Source organism: Mirounga angustirostris, unplaced genomic scaffold (assembly GCF_029215605.1).
Source record: "Mirounga angustirostris isolate CCGP_5_RB_7025 unplaced genomic scaffold, mMirAng1.0.hap1 SCAF_1, whole genome shotgun sequence".
Classification (NCBI taxonomy): Eukaryota; Metazoa; Chordata; class Mammalia; order Carnivora; family Phocidae; genus Mirounga; species Mirounga angustirostris.
The window spans coordinates 69,342,797-69,361,853 of record NW_026991709.1 but is presented as its reverse complement, the minus strand read 5'-3'; the positions used below and the strand labels follow the sequence as shown (position 1 = coordinate 69,361,853).

General features: G+C 39.7%; 1 protein-coding gene across 1 annotated transcript in view; it reads left to right on the top strand.

Annotated features, from left to right (window-relative positions):
* Positions 1–7,529, top strand: part of SNX4 (sorting nexin 4) — a 74,289-nt gene extending 66,760 nt beyond the window's left edge. Inside the window, exons 13-14 of the mRNA XM_045903026.3 lie at positions 987–1,101; positions 6,342–7,529. Of these exons, the coding sequence (XP_045758982.1) occupies positions 987–1,101; positions 6,342–6,389 (163 nt within the window). The 3' untranslated portion in view covers positions 6,390–7,529. The remainder of the gene's footprint in view (positions 1–986; positions 1,102–6,341) is intronic.
* Positions 7,530–19,057: the final 11,528 nt, after the last annotated feature.

The following is a 19,057-nucleotide window of genomic DNA, read 5'->3' as shown; positions in this document are numbered from 1 at the left end:
TAGCCTCGCAGGCTCTCGTAGCCCTTGGTTCATGCCACGATAACATGGCAGTTTTGTTTTGGGTGGTCAGTTGTTCTCTGTGATTGTCCCCGGCTAGATTAAGTGCCCTTCAAAGTCAATGACTGTGTCTTTCATCTTTATGTTTCAACATCCTGCATTGGGCTTGGCACGTAATTATTCCATAAATATTTCTGGAAATGCAACTATCAAAGGTCTGCCATTGCAGTTTGGCTTATTTTCCTTATTGTTGTTTTTCATCTGATAATAAGTAGATCAAGGCCGACCAAGAGTCTGTCATTGGTGTTGAGGTATTTTTGTTCATTTTTAGGACTGCTGGCACCAAATAAGTAAAAGTAAACTTTTATGAATGGGATTTAGAAAGAAAAATGCCTCTCAGAATTTTTAAAACTCTGGTTGTCATTGAAAGCAAGTGTGTAGGGGCGCCTGGGTGGCTCAGTCAGTTGGGCCGCTGCCTTTGGCTCGGGTCATGATCCCAGGATGGCGAGTCCCTCTCCCTCTCCCACTCCCTGTGCTTGTACTCTCTCTGTGTCTGTCAAATAAATAAAATCTTGAAAAAAAAAAACTTCATGTGTTATAATAATAATAATTGTGATACATGATATATCTTGTCAAAAGAGTATGTTTTCCAGTGACCCCAGGAGGGCAACTTCACATGGCCTCTGTTAGGCTTGTGAGCTGGTTCATAAAACCATCTAATGGCTGCTTTATAGGAATAATTTGAAGCTGGGATTCTTGTGGCAAAAGTATTGATTATTAAAATGTAGACGAATGTATGACAGTTTCTCTGCTTCTTCTCCTAGTATAATTTTTAGGAAGAGAAAAATAGAACTATCTTATACAGAGAGTAGCTTTTCCCTTCATATAGATAAATAAAAACCAACGCAAACGAGAACTGGTTATTAGAATTTATAATATAGTTAACCTAATTTGAGTAAGAGTAATGATGACTACACATTTTATTTCAGAGAATTTGTGAAAAATGCTTGGGCCGATATTGAACGCTTCAAAGAACAAAAGAACCATGATTTAAAGGAGGCCCTCATAAGCTATGCAGTCATGCAGATCAGTATGTGCAAAAAGGTAGGTGAGGGTACAAATATATTCAGAAGTGCTTACAAATTTCTTTAAAACTGATTTCTCTTATGTGGACCAGAGTGTTTATTTTCATTTTTTAAAGCCCATTTCCCCCCCCTTCCAGAATGTTTTCCGGTTTCTTCACTTAACGTTGAAAGAGTATTGTAACCAGAATGTTAATTATTAAGTCTTCACTCACCCAAAGTTCCACATTTGTATGCCCTGTTTATATCTAGTATCTGAAAATATATATCAACACCATTACTTGGATTATATGATGTTCTTGGACATCTTGGGGTAAGATACTGTTCCTAACAGTGATGTATAGTACTTGGATTGGGAGATAGCTTAACCATGGTTTCGGGGAAATGTGGTTATGATATGGTTTGTTGTCATAGTAAGTCTGTCATGTGACTGATATCCATAGAAGAAGATAAGAACACGGAAGCTTATTCTGGTTCAAGTAAGTGTTTGAACAGTGCTGAAATCTTTAAAATGCTATTGTAAGAACGAAATATAAAACATTCCTTCTTTTTTATAACCCACGATCTGCCTGTGCGTGTCAGTTGGTACCAATGGTTTACATATGTCTAGCACTTCACAGTTTACCGACGTGCATTATCTCAGTAAATCATATAGCAAGATGATTTCTCAGTTATTAAGACCTTCTTAGAGGGAAAAATCATACTCATATAAACAACTTGTGCTTTAATTCATCCAAAATGTGTATTTTCTGGCTAGACACCATCCCTCCCCTAGCCCTTTCCACTTGGTATCACCAGCAGTGCACAGAGAGCAAGGATATTTTGAGATGTAAACACCAGACTCTAGAATTAGTCACATGGGCTCCTTTTGTATTGGCCAAATTCATATTTATGCCTCAGTTAAAGTGTAAGTTACTTCACGTAGTGGATCTCTGAGGTCGTTTAAGAGACATTAAAATCATGAGTGATCCATCTGCACATGCCAATGGGTGAGTATGACTGTAGCTTGATAGTGTGTGTTTTTTTTAAGACTTTATTTACTAATACATTTATTTATTAGAGAGAGAGCAAGCAAGCAAGTGTGTGAGCGGGGAGGGGAGGAGCAGAGGAAGAGAGAGAATCCCAAGCCTACTCCGTACTGAGCGCAGAGCCTGATATGGGACTCGATCCCATGACCCTGAGATCATGATCTGAGCCTAAATCAGGAGTCGGGGCATCCAACTGACTGAGCCACCCGGGTGCCCCACAGCTTGATAGTGTTTTTATCTGTTGCTCTCTTCCTGCTAACTCTACTGCCTCCCTGCTTCACAGATTGCTTCACATTTAGTCTTTTTTCTAACCTTTCTTTTTTTTAATCTCGGGAGGTCTGAAAGATCAGATAACACAAATGTTTTAGAGTTGGTTTGGTTTTGTTTTCATAAAAGACTTACTAATAAGCTCCTTGTGATCTTCTGTTTTCTGCTTTTCCAAGTAAAAGGCAGACTGTATAATGGCTCAAAGGACTTTTCTCCCCACTTTACCTAGGGTGGGGTGGTTGAGGGTGCTGGAAATTAATCTGAATAAAGAAGATATCACTGTAGGTGTATTTGGATATGCTGTTGGATATCTTGTGTGTCTGCTCATGTGTCCTACGATTAAGTATAGTAAACAAGTATACCCACATGAGATTAAAAAGATGTGTATTCACCTTATTGCCCAAGAACAGTACTATAAAGTTTCATCATGTATTTTTTTCCTTAAGTGGAATAGATTTTTATATATGAAAATCTGCAGTATTCTTTTTTTTATGAACTTAAAATTAAGTACGAGAAGATAAGATTAATATTAGTTTTTCTTGGGTAAATATGGGTATCTATGTTTTGCTTATTTTACTTGTGTATTAACTTTTCAAATATACCATACTTTGTTATAATGTCAGCTATCCAAAGTGGTAATTGAATATAATCAAATGACTAAATTGTAGTAGTAGTAAACCAAAACAAAAAACTTTTACAAGGATGCCTAGATGGCTCAGTTGCTTACACATCTGCCTTCTGCTCAGGTCATGATCCCAGTGTCCTGGCATCGAACCTCATGTCGGGCTCCCTGCTCCGCCGGAAGCCTGCTTCTCCCTCTGTCCTTCCCCCTGCTTGTGTTCTCTCTCTCTCTGACAAATAAATAAAATCTTTAAAAAAATTTACATAAAAAGTATTAACACTTAAAAATCAAGGATCACGGGGCGCCTGGGTGGCTCAGTTGGTTAAGTGACTGCCTTCAGCTCAGGTCATGATCCTGGAGTCCCGGGATCGAGTCCCGCATCGGGCTCCCTGCTCAGCAGGGAATCTGCTTCTCCCTCTGACCCTCCTCCCTCTCATGCTCTCTATCTCATTCTCTCTCTCAAATAAATAAATAAATCTTAAAAAAAAAAATCAAGGATCACTTCTAAGTGTTTTTTTGGTCAATCTTTTTGATAGTGAATTTTCTCATTGAATCAAGAAATACTTGATTGATTTTTAAGCTACTTTATCTTTTTTTTTTAGTAAGAGGCTTTCTGTTTATTTATTTTTTAAGATTTTATTTATTTATTTGACAGAGAGAGACATAGCGAGAGAGGGAACACAAGTAGGGGGAATGGGAGAGGGAGAAGCAGGCTTCCCGCCGAGCAGGGAGCCCGATGTGGGGCTCGATCCCAGGACCCTGGGATCATGACCTGAGCCGAAGGCAGACGCTTAACAACTGAGCCACCCAGGTGCCCTACTTTATCTTTTTAAATTTTAAGAATTATCGTATGGAAAAAGATATTCCATGCAAATGGAAATGGGAAAAAAAAAGCCAGGGTGGCAATACTTACATCAGACAAAGTAGACAAAATGGACTTTAAAACAAAGACTGTAACGAGACAAGGAAGGGCATTACATAATGATAAAGGGGCCAACCCAGCAAGAGGCTATAACAGCTGTAGATATTTACCCAACACTGGAATACCGAAATACATAAAGTAATATTAACAGATATAAAGGGAGAAATTGATGGTAATACAGTAATGGTAGGGGATTTTAACACCCCACTTACATCAATGGATAGATCATCAAGACAGAAAATTAATAAGGAAACAGTATCTTTGAGTGACACTTTAGCCCACATGGCCTTAACAGATATGTGTAGAATATAACATCCAAAAACAGAATATATATTCTTTTCAAGTGCACATGGAACATTCTCCAGGATAATCACACATTTGGCCACAAAACAACTCTCAATAAAATTAAAGAAGACTGGGATGCCTGGGTGGCTCAGTAGATTAAGCCTTTGGTTCAGGTCATGATCCCGGGATCCAGGGATCAAGCCCCACATCAGGCTCCTTGCTTAGTGGGGAGCCTGCTTCTTCCTCTTCCTCTGCTCCTCCCCCTAGCTTGTGCTCTCTCACTCTCTCTCTCTCTGACAAATAAATAAATAAAATCTTAAAAAAAAAATGTAAGAAGAATGAGATAATATCATCATCTTTCCTGACCACAATTGTATAAACTAGAAATCAATCACAAGAAAAAAACTGGAAAAATACAAACATGTGGAGGCTAAAGAGCATGCTGCCAAACCTCCAGTGAGTCAGTGAGGAAATCAAAGAGGTAATAAAAAAATATATGGCTACAAATGAAAATGAAAACACAGTGGTCCAAAATCTTTGGAACGCAGCAAAAGCAGTTCATTTTTAGTATATGTGCTGCCAAAGCGAGCACAGCGAAAGCAGTTCAAAGAGGGAAATTATAGGGCGCCTGGGTGGCTCAGATGGTTAAGCAACTGCCTTCGACTCAGGTCATGATCCTGGAGTCCCAGGATCGAGTCCCGCATCGGGCTCCCTGCTCAGCAGGGAGTCTGCTTCTCCCTCTCCCGCTCCCCCCTCTTGTGCTCTCTTTCTCTCAAATAAATAAATAAAATCTTAAAAAAAAAAAAAAAAAGGGAAATTATAGCGATACAGGCCGACCTCAAGAAACAAGAAAAATCTCAATCTAACCTTACATCTAAAGGGATTAGAAAAAGAACAAAGCCCAAAATTAGTAGAAGGTAGGAATTTAATAAAGATCAGAGCAGAAATATTACCATAAAGATAACATACTCTCATTGCAAAAATTATAAAAATCCAGAAGCATATTAGGTAAAAATTCTTCCCCCTCCTCCAGCAAATCCCTTTTGAAACCTCACCACTGTTAGAAACTTCGCGTGTGTCCTTCCAGACGTTCTTGTACATTTACAGTAATTTAGAACATAATTCCCCGCAAAAAACTGGACTGCATTACATGTGCTGGGGGTTGTTTTCATTTGCTCATTTGACGTCTCATGGACACTTTCCTATGTGAGTGCACAAGATCTCTTATCCTTTCTGACAACAAATACTCTTACTAGATACTACTTTATCCAGCCAATCTGAGACATTTTAAAGGATTTTTTTAAAAAAATTTGCTTTTTGTATTTCATCAGGAGGAGAAAAATCAAAAGATTGATTTTTTTTTTTCTAGTGTTTGGAGCCTTGGTAAGTTGATAAATATTGACATACTTTAATGTTTAAGTATTAAAATATTGCTTCTTCATGAATTAGCAGTTATTCAAGAATATGTATCTTGTTTGTTAAAAAAAAACCCTTTGTTTCTACCAGTTGGTTAGATTTTACTATTTTATTTTTATATACATGCATTTTTGTTTAAGCATATTAGGTATGTATGTCATATTAACTTTGTGCTGAACGGCCTGCTAGAACCACTGGGGAGGCTTTGGTAATTTAGCCTGTTACTGGTTTTTATCACAACATTAGTTGTTAAACTGATAATTTAATAAGCCATTTTTTTTAAAAAATCCATTAATTTTTATTTGTTAAATTAATAAGGTTTTTTTTCTTTTGTTTTAAGTATTACATAGAAAAACTGCCTGAAAACTTGTTTGGTTTACAAATAGAAATGATGCAAACATGTGATCTGAGTAAATGAGTTTATGTTATGAACCTTGAAAACTTAGTTTGCTAAAAAAAGAAGTTGTAGGAGCTCTTTTCCCCTCTTGAAGATAGGCTATGCAAATCTCTTTCTTTTTTCAGAAGCATTAGACATTCACTTCTATTAGCCATTGCCAGAAATAGTGTCATATTTGCTGGACTTGTTAGTTATTCCAGAAAGTGAAATTTAGCATACCAGTAAGCCAAAACTTCGGCTTTCAGAATCCTTGCAAAATCACATTTTAAAGTTTTCTTTTCTTTTTTTGTTTTTTGTTTGGTGGTTTTGTTTTGTTTTGTCTTAGGGAATTCAAGTTTGGACCAATGCTAAGGAATGCTTTAGCAAGATGTAATCTTGTGAAATGAATTTCTCTTCAATCAAAGTGCCCCAGAACAGAAGCACAAGTAAATGAAAAAAACTTAAGTCGTTACCCAGTATACACAAAAATATGTATAAGTTGAGTCAATTCAACTTTCTTTAATTTGATTGTAGTTGTGTTCATATAGCACAAGAAGGATGTATTTTAATGAATATTAAATATTATAATTTGAGGTTTTGGGGACTGGTGCTGATTCCAAAAAGTTAATTTGATAATACATTACCAATAGATGGTTCGTCAGGCTTCTGAACCAATGACTGAATGTTAAGATGTTAGGTAATTTGTTTGTTTCAATGCCAGTTGTCTCCAGTCTGTTTATGTAGGGAGTTTTTTCCTAAGATTGAATTCCTATCTTCACTTGCTAAGACCCACTAAGCTGTTATAGGGGGTTATTTTTTCTTGCCTTAGAGTTGAGCTGTTCGGTTTGACAAAGCTCAGCAGAAACTTAGTGTGAAATCTAAGATTTTCTCCCACATTCATTGATGCCCCCTATAACATTTGCATACACTAGAAAATGCCTTCAATTTGTGTTTTACCAGAATTTTGATACTGGTCAGAAATTTTATACTGTCAACAAAGAAGATTCAGCTTCTCAGATATATAGTGGAACACATTGTTATGAACTAGGAATTGCTATGTAGAAAGTTTTAATTGAATATGTTACATATAAGCACTAAATTCTTCTCAAATAATTCTTAACCTCAGTGATGAGCCTAAATTTACTCTGCTTGGCTCTCTACACATGGCATTTCAGGGTACAAGATGTAGCATTTCAATGTGTAAGATACATGTAGTGAACATATGTGTTAGTATCTTCATTATTAACATCCTTCTTTTCTATTGCTTGGCTGTAATTTTTGTAAAGATAAATTATATTGTTTTTGTGCGTGTGTGTGTTTGTGTGTTTTTGTGGTATATGTTCAGACGCCAAGCACCCTCATTTTGCTAGCTTTGCAGTATTTTAAATGTGTTCCCATTATTACTAATTATGTAAAAAAAAATCCCCAGTACTGTTCAGTATTTGACTTTTTTACATGTTTAAAATGTTGCTGGATTTTTGTGCTGTTTGCCAAACGTATACAATAAATAAATGAAATATTGTGCTGATTTTCATATGATTTTTGTTATTTTAACCAAGTTATCTATACATATTAGTATCGGATGCCCTGTGAGAAAATAATACGTGCTATATTATGTTTTGAAGTGTTTGTGTAAATTTATCTGAGGCCAAAATGTTGGGTTTTTCAAAAAATAAGATGCTGAAATGAGATACAATTTTTAAAAATTTACTGCTTTTTAAAAAAAGAAAATTGCTGGAGGCAAAGGTCATCAAATAAAATAGCTTTACATTTGGCATTTAAAAATCAAAAGCCTTCTTCCCAAAACTAACCTTAAGCTAAATGTAAAATGTAGTAGATTTTTTTCTACTAGCTGATTTAGTTTGAGAAGGCCATTGTTACCTATGTTTTAAAAAGATGAATTAGGAAAAATATTTTTCTAAAACATGCAAATATTCACTTGATTGTATGTATATTTAGGAATATCTTGACTTGGGTTGACTTTTTAAAAAGTTTCATTTGATAGCACAAATCATTCCTTTAAAAAAAAAAACAACAAACTCTTGAACTTGTTTTTTGTTTTGTTTAAGTAGGCTCCATGCCCAACGTGGGGCTTGAACTCATAATCTTGAGATTAAGAGTTGTGTGCTGTACGGACTGAGCCAGGCAGGTGCCCCCCTCAAAAACAAACAAACGAACAAGAAACTCTTAAAGAAGTTTTATGATGGGAATTATTTTTGGTACTATCCAGAATAAGTATAAAGAAAATAATCTGTGCAATAACCCTTTTCAAAACTATTTAAAAATCAGAATGCTAAAATGAATTATTAAAGAGAAGTGGGGTTTAAATCTTCAAAGCTAAATATAAAAATATAAAGAATGACTGAAGAAAAATGACTCATTACATTAATGTAAATAGTAACAGAGGAAGATCTCGTCCTGACGGTGTACTAGTGATGCGGTTGGTATAGTCAAAGCATTAAAATTAACTGAAGTCATACTTAACCTTCATTTACATCCAAAACTTGAGTATGCCTGAATGAGTCACTGGTAATTACAACATAGCATCCAAAACAGGAACTGCGGGTTCTTAAAATTCAAGCATCTTTAGAATAAACACACCCAGCTTGGGATGGAATGAAAAACCAAGAGTTATGTAACAGGAATGCTAGGCTTTTTATATCCTTATAATCCTTCTTTAGATTTATATGCATACTCTCCCCCTGGGTAGAATTTACTGATTTCTCATAAAAAGTTTTCCCTAAAAAAAAGATTTGGGAATTTCTTTCAAGGGTGAGTAACCCAGAGAAATAAATAATAAAAGGTCAGATCAGTAGACTTATACTTGCTTCCTAAATTATATAGCTTTAAATACCTATATATTTGAAAGGAAGGAATAAGCTATTGAAAAAAAGAGCAAATTAAATCCAAAGTAAGTGGAAGAAAGGAAGAGGAAAATTAATGGTATTAAAAATAGAGTTATAAAGCCAAAAGTTGGTTCTTTGAAAAGATTAATAAAATTAAACTTCTAGCAAACCTGGATGGAAAATGAAAAAGTACAAATTATTTCTATCAAGAATGAGATGGGAGATGTTACTATAGATCTTACAGACATTAAAAGGATAATAAGGAATATTATGGGCAACTTTAAACCAATAAATTAGATGAAGTCAGCAAGTTCCTTTAAAAATATAGCTTACTAAAACTGATACTAGATGAAATAGAAAATCTGAGTAACCTTGTACCAAAGAAATTTATTATCAAAATTATTCCTACAAAAGAAAACTTCAGGTCTCGATGGCTTTATTGATGAGTTGTATCAAACAGTTAAGTAAGAAAAAGCTTTAATTCTACACAGACTTTCAGAAAATAGGGAAAAGGGAATACTTCCTTCCCATTTTTTTCATTTTTTTTTTTTTCTTAATGGGAACAGTATTACCACAGTACCAAAACTGGCCAAAGACCTTTTCAAGAAAAAGAAGTGACATATCAATATACATCATAACCATAGATGCAGAAATTGTTAAACCATTAACTAATTGGACCCAGCAATATGTAAAGAGCATAGTATGTCGTGATTCAAGCAGAGTTTATCTCGGAATGCAAGGTTGATTTAACATTAAAAGTCAATTACTATAATCCCATCATATTAACACAGTAAAGAGTAGTACCTTATGATCATTTTGATACATGTAAAAAAAAAGATTCAACACTGATTTATGATTGAAAACTCAGCAAACTAGGAATAGAGGGAAACGTACTCTGATAAAGGGCATCTGTGGACAAGCTACAGCTAACATACATAATGTTGGGAAAGTCAAGTCTGTCACAGGACAGCTGCCTACTAGATAGTATATGTCCCCATTTCTCCTCTCACCATTGCTGACATTCGGCCGGCTTTCACCACAACCTTCCTGCAACTATGCCCATCCCCTGTTGCTTCCTGTGCTTATTGCTGAGCCTTTTTCTCAATAATCATTGAACTCTGAAGCTCATGGATGCTCCATAGTTGAAGATCAGAGAGTATGTTCACCAGGTGAGCAGTCCCAAGTCTAGAAGGTTTAGGGAATCTATTGATTCAGCAGATAGTTATAAAGTCCATCCCCAGATGAAGGTGAAAGTAGTTGATTCAGTAGCTAAAAGCCCAAATGAATAAAACATTCTTTTTATGTAGTTAGGTGATAGAAGCACCATTCAGCAGAAGACAAGGAGAAATTCCTAAATATTCAGTTGCTAAGGTCTTGATTTCAGAGGATATAGATTAACATGCATCAGATGCTTACTACTAGAGCCGAAACTGAGGCACAGTGCAGTGACGTGACTTGCCCGAGGTCCCACAACTAGTAACTGTTAGAGCCAGAGTTTGAACCCAAGTAGCATGGATCCAGAGCCTGTACTTTTTGAGGCTTTTTTTTTTTTTTCCTTTTGGAGGAGCAGGGGAATCTAGGTGTTAAGATACCTAGAGGAGACAGGCTCATGATGGTGGGAGAGGGATGGGAAAGGTAACTTTCATGATGCTCAAACTGCAAGATATTTGACAAGAAAATGCCTTAGGTACTACTAGGAATGGGAGAGGAGGAGGAAACAGAATGAGGTGGTCTGTGGGGAAATAACAGACTAGATCTCCAACTGGAATTGTGTGCTTGTTACTCTCTTGGGGATCTAATTAAAATGCAGACTCCTGATTCAGTAGTTTGGAGTGGAACCTCAGTCTGCATTTCTAACAAGCTCCTAGCTAATGTCAGTGCTACTGGTCAGACTTTGAGAAATGCGAAATACTACTAGCTGTCAAACCAAGACCCATCTAGGTACAATCATTTAGCAAATACAGAAAAATTTAGTAGTTATATAAAAGAAAAATAATTAGGCAACTCTGATTTCTTAGTTCAGTTCCAAGTTTACAAGTTTATAGGTTTTTTTAAGATATTTTACTTTTTTTTTTTAAGATTTTGAGAGAGTGCGTGAGAGAGCACAAGCAGGGGGAGGGGCAAAGGGAGAGGAAGAAGCAGACTCCACACTGAGCAGGGAGCCCAACGCGGGCCTCCATCCCAGGACCCCAGGACCATGACCTGAACCAAAGGCAGATGCTTAACCAACTGAGCCACCCAGGTGCCCCCAAGTTTACAAGTTTATATCAAAAGCTAAATTTAAAACGTGAATCCTTAATGATAAAGGTGAGTAGATGGGTAATAATGATAAAAAATTAAGGCTAAATAATATGGTAATAGCAAAAATAGTATTAATGAGGCTTTCATCAAATATTGTGGAAGACATTAAATACAGTCATTTAGACATGAGTTTATCTTAGTGCCTTCTCAAAATTCCTCTAAAATGACAGGAGTTTTTGTTCTTATTTTTTTGTTTTAAAGTACCATTCAGGGCAATGGAAGAAAATAAAACTGTGTACAATAAATGTTCACAAAATTTTATAAGATAAAAAGATGGAGGAGGTGCTAATTGACTTAGCAAAATGGTGGCCACTGAAACTTACATGCCAGTGGCCAGGGCTACTAATGAGAAGCAAGCTGCTTTATACCACTGAATTCCAGAAGGACTCAGGAATTAGAGGAAACAGGCATACTGGTAAGAAGGAATAGGTGTGAAGTTAAAAAGGGTGGGGAAAGGATTGGTTGAAAGTTTGTACCAGGAGCGATTCGATTATATGTGGAATCTAAAAAAACAAAGCAAATGAATAAACAAAAAGCAGAAACAGACCCGTATATACAGCCAACTGATGGTTGTCAGAGAAGTGAGTGGGGTGATGGGCAAGATGGGGGAAGGGGAGTGGAGATATGGGCTTCCAGTTATAGAATAAAACAACAACAGTTATATGCCCAGGTCCCAGCCCTTTCTGCATATGCTTAAGAGACAGCCACTGTGCATTACCTCAAAATTTCACATTAGTGAAGTGTTCTAGGAAAAGTTAATATACAAAGAATTACCATCAGAATGGCATCAAGCTTCTCGAAAGAAAAATCTCTTGGTCACCAGAAAAGAATAGAGTGATGCCTTCAGAGTTTTGAAGAAAAATGATAGCCAAGCTAATGGCCAAACTGTCAATCAAGTGTGAGGCAGAACAAAGACATTTTTGAATATGCAGTCTCAAAAAATTCCTTTCCTATGCACCCTTTCTCAAGAAGCTCCTGGAGGATGTGCTTCACTAAAACAGGAACATAGACCAAAAATCAGGAAGCCATGGGATACAGAAAACAGGAGATCCAACATAAAAGAGAGATGAAAGGTATGCCCAGGGTATGGTGAAAAGGAATCCCAGAAAGGCACTGTCCAGAGTGGAGTCCGAGTTGGGGGACTCCAGGAGGAAGATCACTTGGAAAAAAGTTGGAATCGTAGGTTTAGGTATAGATTTCACAAATGTGGAATACTGAATTTGGAGGCCGTTGGAGTGGGATGATGTAGCCATAGAAAGAAAACAAAGCAATAAAAACACAAGGCTATTATAATACTCAGGAGAAAAGATGTTTTGCACGAAGAGAATCAGAATGTACTACATGGCTCTGCAGTTAAAAATGTATACATAACTGGGGCGCCTGGGTGGCTCAGTCGTTAAGCGTCTGCCTTCGGCTTGGGTCATGATCCCAGGGCCCTGGAATTGAGCCCCATATCGGGCTCCCTGCTTGGAGGGGAGCCTGCTTCTTCCTCTCCAACTCCCTAGGCTTGTGTTCCCTCTCTCGCTGTCTCTCTCTCTGTCAAATAAATAAAAAAAATCTTTAAAAAAAAAATGTATACATAACTATAGGAGCGCCCGGGTGGCGCAGTTGGTGAAGCATCCCACTCTTGATTTCAGCTCAGGTCATGATCTCAGGGTCGTGAGATGGAGCTCCGTGTTGGGCTCTGTGCTGAGCAGGGAGCCTGCTTAAGAATCTCTCTCTCCCTCTACCCTACCTCCCCCCTTGCACGCACTCTCTCTCTAAAAAAAAAAATGACATTTATTTTTTAAAAGATTTTATTTATTTATTTGACAGAGAGACATAGCGAGAGAGGGAACACAAGCAGGGGGAGTGGGAGAGGGAGAAGCAGACTCCCCGCTGAGCAGGGAGCCCGATGCGGGGCTCGATCCCAGGACCCTGGGACCATGACCTGAGCTGAAGGCAGATGCCCAACGACTGAGCAACCCAGGTGCCCCTAAATAAATGAAATTTAAAAATTTATTTATACAACTATAACAATGGAAACGTGACACTCAGCTCATCCAACCATGGTAACAACTAGTGAGAGGGCTGGTCAGGAGAAGTTAGGAGCCAAATTCCCTCCTACCATGTTCTTTTCTTTTTGAGGTTCAATTGACACACGATGTTCTATTAGTTTTGGGTGTACATCATAATGCTTCAGTATGTGTAATCACCTCAAGACATAGCACTAGAAACACTGTTTGGAAATATGAAGATAAATAAGACAAATGTCGAAAGAAAGCAAAAAGAGGGACTGGGGAATTAGTAGAAGTAGGGCAAGGGGCTGTTATTTGTTATCCTAAACCTTTAAGTACTATTTAATTTTTAAATTATATGATAGGGGCGCCTGGGTGGCTCAGTCAGTTAAGTGTCTGCCTTCGGCTCAGGTCATGATCTCAGGGTCCTGGGATCGAGCCCCGCATCAGGCTCCCTGCTCTACGAGAAGCCTGCTTCTCCCTCTCCTGCTCCCCCTGCTTGTATGCTCTTTCTCTCTCTCTCTGTCAAATAAATAAATAAATGATCAAAAAATATTATGTGATAGACAACTGATTAAAAAATAAAAGTAATTTAAAACCTAAATGAATTGACATTAAAAGATGTTCCCAACAGAGAAAGCAAATAACACAAATAACAGAACAGTCCGTATAGCATGAGCCAGTTTTTACTTTTTTTAAAAAAAATATTTTATTTATTTATTTGACAGAGAGAGAGAGCAAGAGAGGGAACACAAGCAGGGGGAGTGGGAGAGGGAGAAGCAGGCTTCCTGCTGAACGGGGAGCCTGATGTGGGGCTCGATCCCAGGACCCTGGGATCATGACCCGAGCCGAAGGCAGACGCTTAACGACTGAGCCACCCAGGCGCCCCCCTTTTTTTTTTTTTAAAGATTTTATTTATTTATTTGACAGAGAGAGACACAGTGAGATTAGGAACACAAGCAGGGGGAGTGGAAGAGGGAGAAGCAGGCTTCCCGCTGAACGGGGAGCCCGATGCGGGGCTCGATCCCAGGACCCTAGGATCATGACCCGAGCCGAAGGCAGACGCTTAACGACTGAGCCACCCAGGTGCCCCCAGTTTTTACTTTTTAATAAGCAGCAGCTTGATTATGTCTGGGTGTGTCTGTGTTTGCATATGCTTGGGAAATCTGTGGTAAGATACTAAATGGGGCTCCATGGTTATGTCTCATGTGTAGGTCAGCAGTTGGTGGGAATCGCAGCCTTCTACTTTTTACTTCGTTCCCAGACTGTTGAAATTTTTGCACCATTATGTATTGCTTACATAATGAAAATCTAATTTTTTAGAAGTGTGGATAAGAAATAATTACCTACAGAAAACCGTCCATCAAAAGAATATCTCAATACCTGCTGCTGGTAGGAGTAGTATTTGGAATGAGATACCATTGTGTGCCAAACCTTTGCACCCATAAAGAGAAAGAACAGTGCTCACCTCTTCAGACACGATGGCCCAATGGGAACTTCATCAAAACTGGTACGTGTACTAGACAGTGGGACACAGTGGACATGAATGGAGGCCTGGGTAAGAAAAGTGCCAAAGGGCACACGTCTCCTCTCCAAAAGTGGATCCCAAGGATATTGCAACTAAAGAAAGTCAGAAGATTCAACAAGTATTAGGAATTAGGTTATCAGCAAAACGTGGCTCCAGCAGGCCAGAATGAAAGGACAGTGGCCACACCTGCCCCACTCCACTTACCAGTAGGTAATTATCAACACCTCTGGTTTTTCCTAACCACAGTGAGGTACACTGCCTGCCTGTCAGGAACACTGTGCCTTCCAGTGCCAGGTGCAGGCAGGAGAAGCCGGGGGAGGCAACAACTCCTTCAAAACGTGTCCTAAAAATGTAAAACGAATCCCTTCTTTCCCCTACTACTTATAAGAAGCAGAGAAAAAGGTAGAGAATAGGTTTTTTAAAAAAAGATGTATTTATTTATTTTAGAGAGAGAGCAAGAGCGAGCTGGGGGAGAGACAGAGGGAGAAGGAGTGAGAGAATCTTAAGCAGACGCCCTGCTGAGCGTGGAGTCTGATATGGGGCTCGATCCCATGACCCTGAGATCATGACTTGAACCGAAATCAAGAGTCAGATGCTTAACCAACTGAGCCACCCAGGTTCCCCAAGGTAGAGAATAGTTTTGTTTTGTTTTGTTTTGTTTTTAAAGATTTTATTTATTTATTTGACAGAGAGAGACACAGCGAAAGAGGGAACACAAGTAGGGGGAGTGGGAGAGGGAGAAGCAGGCTTCCCGTAGAGCAGGGAGCCCGATGCGGGGCTCGATCCCAGGACTCTGGGATCATGACCTGAGCTGAAGGCAGATGCCCAACGACTAAGCCACCCACGTGCCCCTGGACCATCTTCTTTATCCATTTGTCTGTTAAAGAGCATCTCAGCTCCTTCCACAGTTTGGCTATTGCGGACATTGCTGCTATAAACATCGGGGTGCATGTGCCCCTTCTTTTCACTACATCTGTATCTTTGGGGTAAATACCCAGGAGTGCAATTGCTGGGTCATAGGGTAGCTCTATTTTTAAATTTTTGAGGAACCTCCACACTGTTTTCCAAAGTGGCTGTACCAACTTGCATTCCCACCAACAGTGTAAGAGGTTCCCCTTTCTCCACAACCTCTCCAACATTTGTTGTTTCTTTCCCTGTCCATTTTTGCCATTCTAACTGGTGTAAGGTGGTATCTCAATGTGGTTTTGATTTGAATTTCCCTGATGGCTAATGATGATGAACATTTTTTCATGTGTCTGTTAGCCATTTGTATGTCTTCTTCAGAGAAGTGTCTTTTCATATCTTCTGCCCACTTTTTGACTTGATTATTTGTTTTTTGGGTGTTGAGTTTGAGAAGTTCTTTATAGATCTTGGATACCAGCCCTTTATCTGTAGTGTCATTTGCAAATATCTTCTCCCATTCCGTGAGTTGTCTCTTTTGTTGACTGTTTTCTTTGCTGTGCAGAAGCCTTTTATCTTGATTGTTTTAAAAAATAAGCACATAAAGGCAAAGGAAAGCCAAATAGTGTTCCCTCTTCCTCACTGAGGGAAGTAAAAGAGGTTAAATTAAAGGGGTCACAGTATTGAAATCAAAGACTCCATGGTATTATAAATGTTTATGATAAAGGACATATCAGAGCCTCTTTTACATTGTGAAATCCATACTTGACATTTCCATAGAGTGTTAAAACTTTTTTAAATTAATATATGAAGATGGTAGGGACGCCCAGGTGGTTGAGTCAGTTAAGCATCTGCCTTCGGCTCAGGTCATGATCCCAGGGTCCTGGAATCAAGTCCCACATTGGCAGGGAGCCTGCATCACCTTCTGCCTGCCACTCCCTCTGCTTGTGCTTGTGCTCTCTCTCTCTGACAAATAAATAAATAAATAAATAAATAAATAAATAAATAAATAATAAAATATATGAAGGTGGTTAAAAAAAAAAAATCCGAACAGTGCTGAAGGCCTACACACGGAAATTTGTGTCCTTCCCCTCTCATTTCCCACCCCTCTGTCTCCCTGTTTTTCTCCACAGAGGTAACCACTGCTGTGGTTTCCTGTGTGTCCTTCTAGAACTAGCCTTTTACATGTGTATACATCTCTCCACACAGAAACGAGAGCTTACTGTGCATCCTTAACATCTTGAAGATTGCCCCATGTCAATACACGTGCCTCCGTCTCTTTTTGGCCATGTGGTATTCCATACAGACCATAGTTTTATGGTTTGAAGGATCCTTCTGAAAACTGAGCACCCAGAACTAAGTATGGCCCTCCGGAAGTCAGCCCCACATCAGCAGGGCACAGGCAGACTACTCATTGTCCGTGATTAGGCACCACTCCCTTCCCATCAGCAAACCAAAGACCCCTGTGTGAACCAGAGATCTTCACCACTTCCCTTTCACCCCTAAAAATTCTCCAGAACCAAATCTACATTTTATCACATAATTTGCTTTTTCTTGATTCACTATATATATATATATGTAAAAGATACATATATGTATACATACATACACATATGAAGAGAGAGCTCACAGTGTTCCGTCTCTGTCTGTAGGTAGATCTATGGATAGAGACGTGCACGCACGCGCACAGAGGACTGGCTCCTCAGTAGGACTTTACTAGCATATCTAAAATGTTGGTCCAGCCTGAGGGCAACACCGGCGTCCCCCTCATGCTGCTGTGTGGCTTACGGGGGTGACTGAAGAACTGCCCTATCGTTCCAGGTCCTGGCCGCAGCCCCTTGTGACGTCTCATTCCTGGTCCGCAGCTCAGCAAAGGCTCAGGGCTTCCCACCTCTGCTTCCTTCCACCTCACAGCAGCCCAAAGTCAATGGAAGGGATGATGTCCTCTGATTGAAAATGTGCTTGATTGACCCTTAAAATAGACCCAGTTCTTTCCATGACTGGATCCCAGGATCTTCAGTTAGAAATGAGCTTGGAAGAATAAAAAAAAAAAAAAAAAAAGGAAATGAGCTTAGAGATGATTTCCTCTCCTTTTAAAAAATGAGGAAACAGGGATGCCTGGGTGGCTCAGTCGGTTAAGCGTCTGCCTTCGGCTCAGGTCATGATCCCAGGGTCCTGGGATCGAGTCCCACATCGGGCTCCCGGCTCAGCGGGGAGCCTGCTTCTCCCTCTGACCCTCTCCCCTCTCATGCTGTTTCTCTCTTGCTCGCTCTCTAATAAATAAATAAAATCTTAAAAAAAAAAAAATGAGGAAACAGGACTCAAAGAGGGGAAGTGACTTGCTCACAGTAACACAGCCAATGAGTGCAGGTTCCCGACTTCTGGACAGGGCTCCTTCCTTTGAGTATTCTCTTTCCATATCTGTCTCCTGAGCTAATGGGCCTGTGTGGCTTCCCAGGCCGGTCTGGCCGTCCCATGTCATCACCTGGTCAGTAGCCAGGGAGGGGACTAAAGGGGGATAAAGGGCGTCCTCGCACCAGAACAAGGGGTAGGATGAGAGTGGTTTTGGGGGAAGGACCCAGGAAAGCAGTTGTCTGAAATGAAGGTTTGGGATAAACACTGCATTTCAACCATCCAGGGACTTCGGACAGTTACTGTCGCAAACACCTCTAGAGTTCCCTCCTGAACATGAGCCTGTGTACGTGACACCTTGGCCAGCAAGCAGGAAGCCAGTGGTACCTGTGTTTGACAGGTGGCCGGAGCCCCAGGGAACACGGCATGGACTAGACCCGGCCTGCGAGGCCTGGATCCCACTTGGCTCGGCCCAACTTCCAGAGAGGTCCCCAACGGCTTGTTAGGGGTACCCACGGAGGATGGGCAGAGGGTATCTTTATAGTTGTTGGCAGAGCCTCGGGAGTCCTGTGACCTTCCCACCTGCTGTGAGCTCACCAAGCCTGGCCTGACACCTGAGCTCCAGATGGCTTCTTTTCGGGCCCAGCTCATGTTCCTCTCTGGGGGACATGCCCCAGCTTGGAGGTAACTGAAGACCCCTGTCTCCTACTAGAGAAGGAAACTGACCCATAGCTTTTGGTGAGGCCCCTGGGTATTCATGACAGGGTCACTGCTTGGAAGCAGGCGAAGAGAACTTGGTATTATGGACAGCAAGGGATATTCTTTGCAGTTCTCTAAACTCAATTGCTTTCGTCAGGGCCCTTGGACCTGCTGCTTCTTCTGCCTGAGGTGGGCTCAGCCCCCAGCCCCATCTCCTTTATCTGGAGAACTATCCTCACAAACTCATCTTAGCCATAACCTCCTCTGAGAGATCTTCTCTGAGCTTCTAACCAAAGAGCCTCTGGCTCCTAAAACTGCCTGTTCCTCCCCGTCTTAGAATTTAGCGCCAGGTACTGAAATTACTGGTTTCTATCGGTATGTGGTCAAGTTTTATAAATGGCCCATGTGTTTTTGAAAACATGCTAGGGCGCCTGGGTGG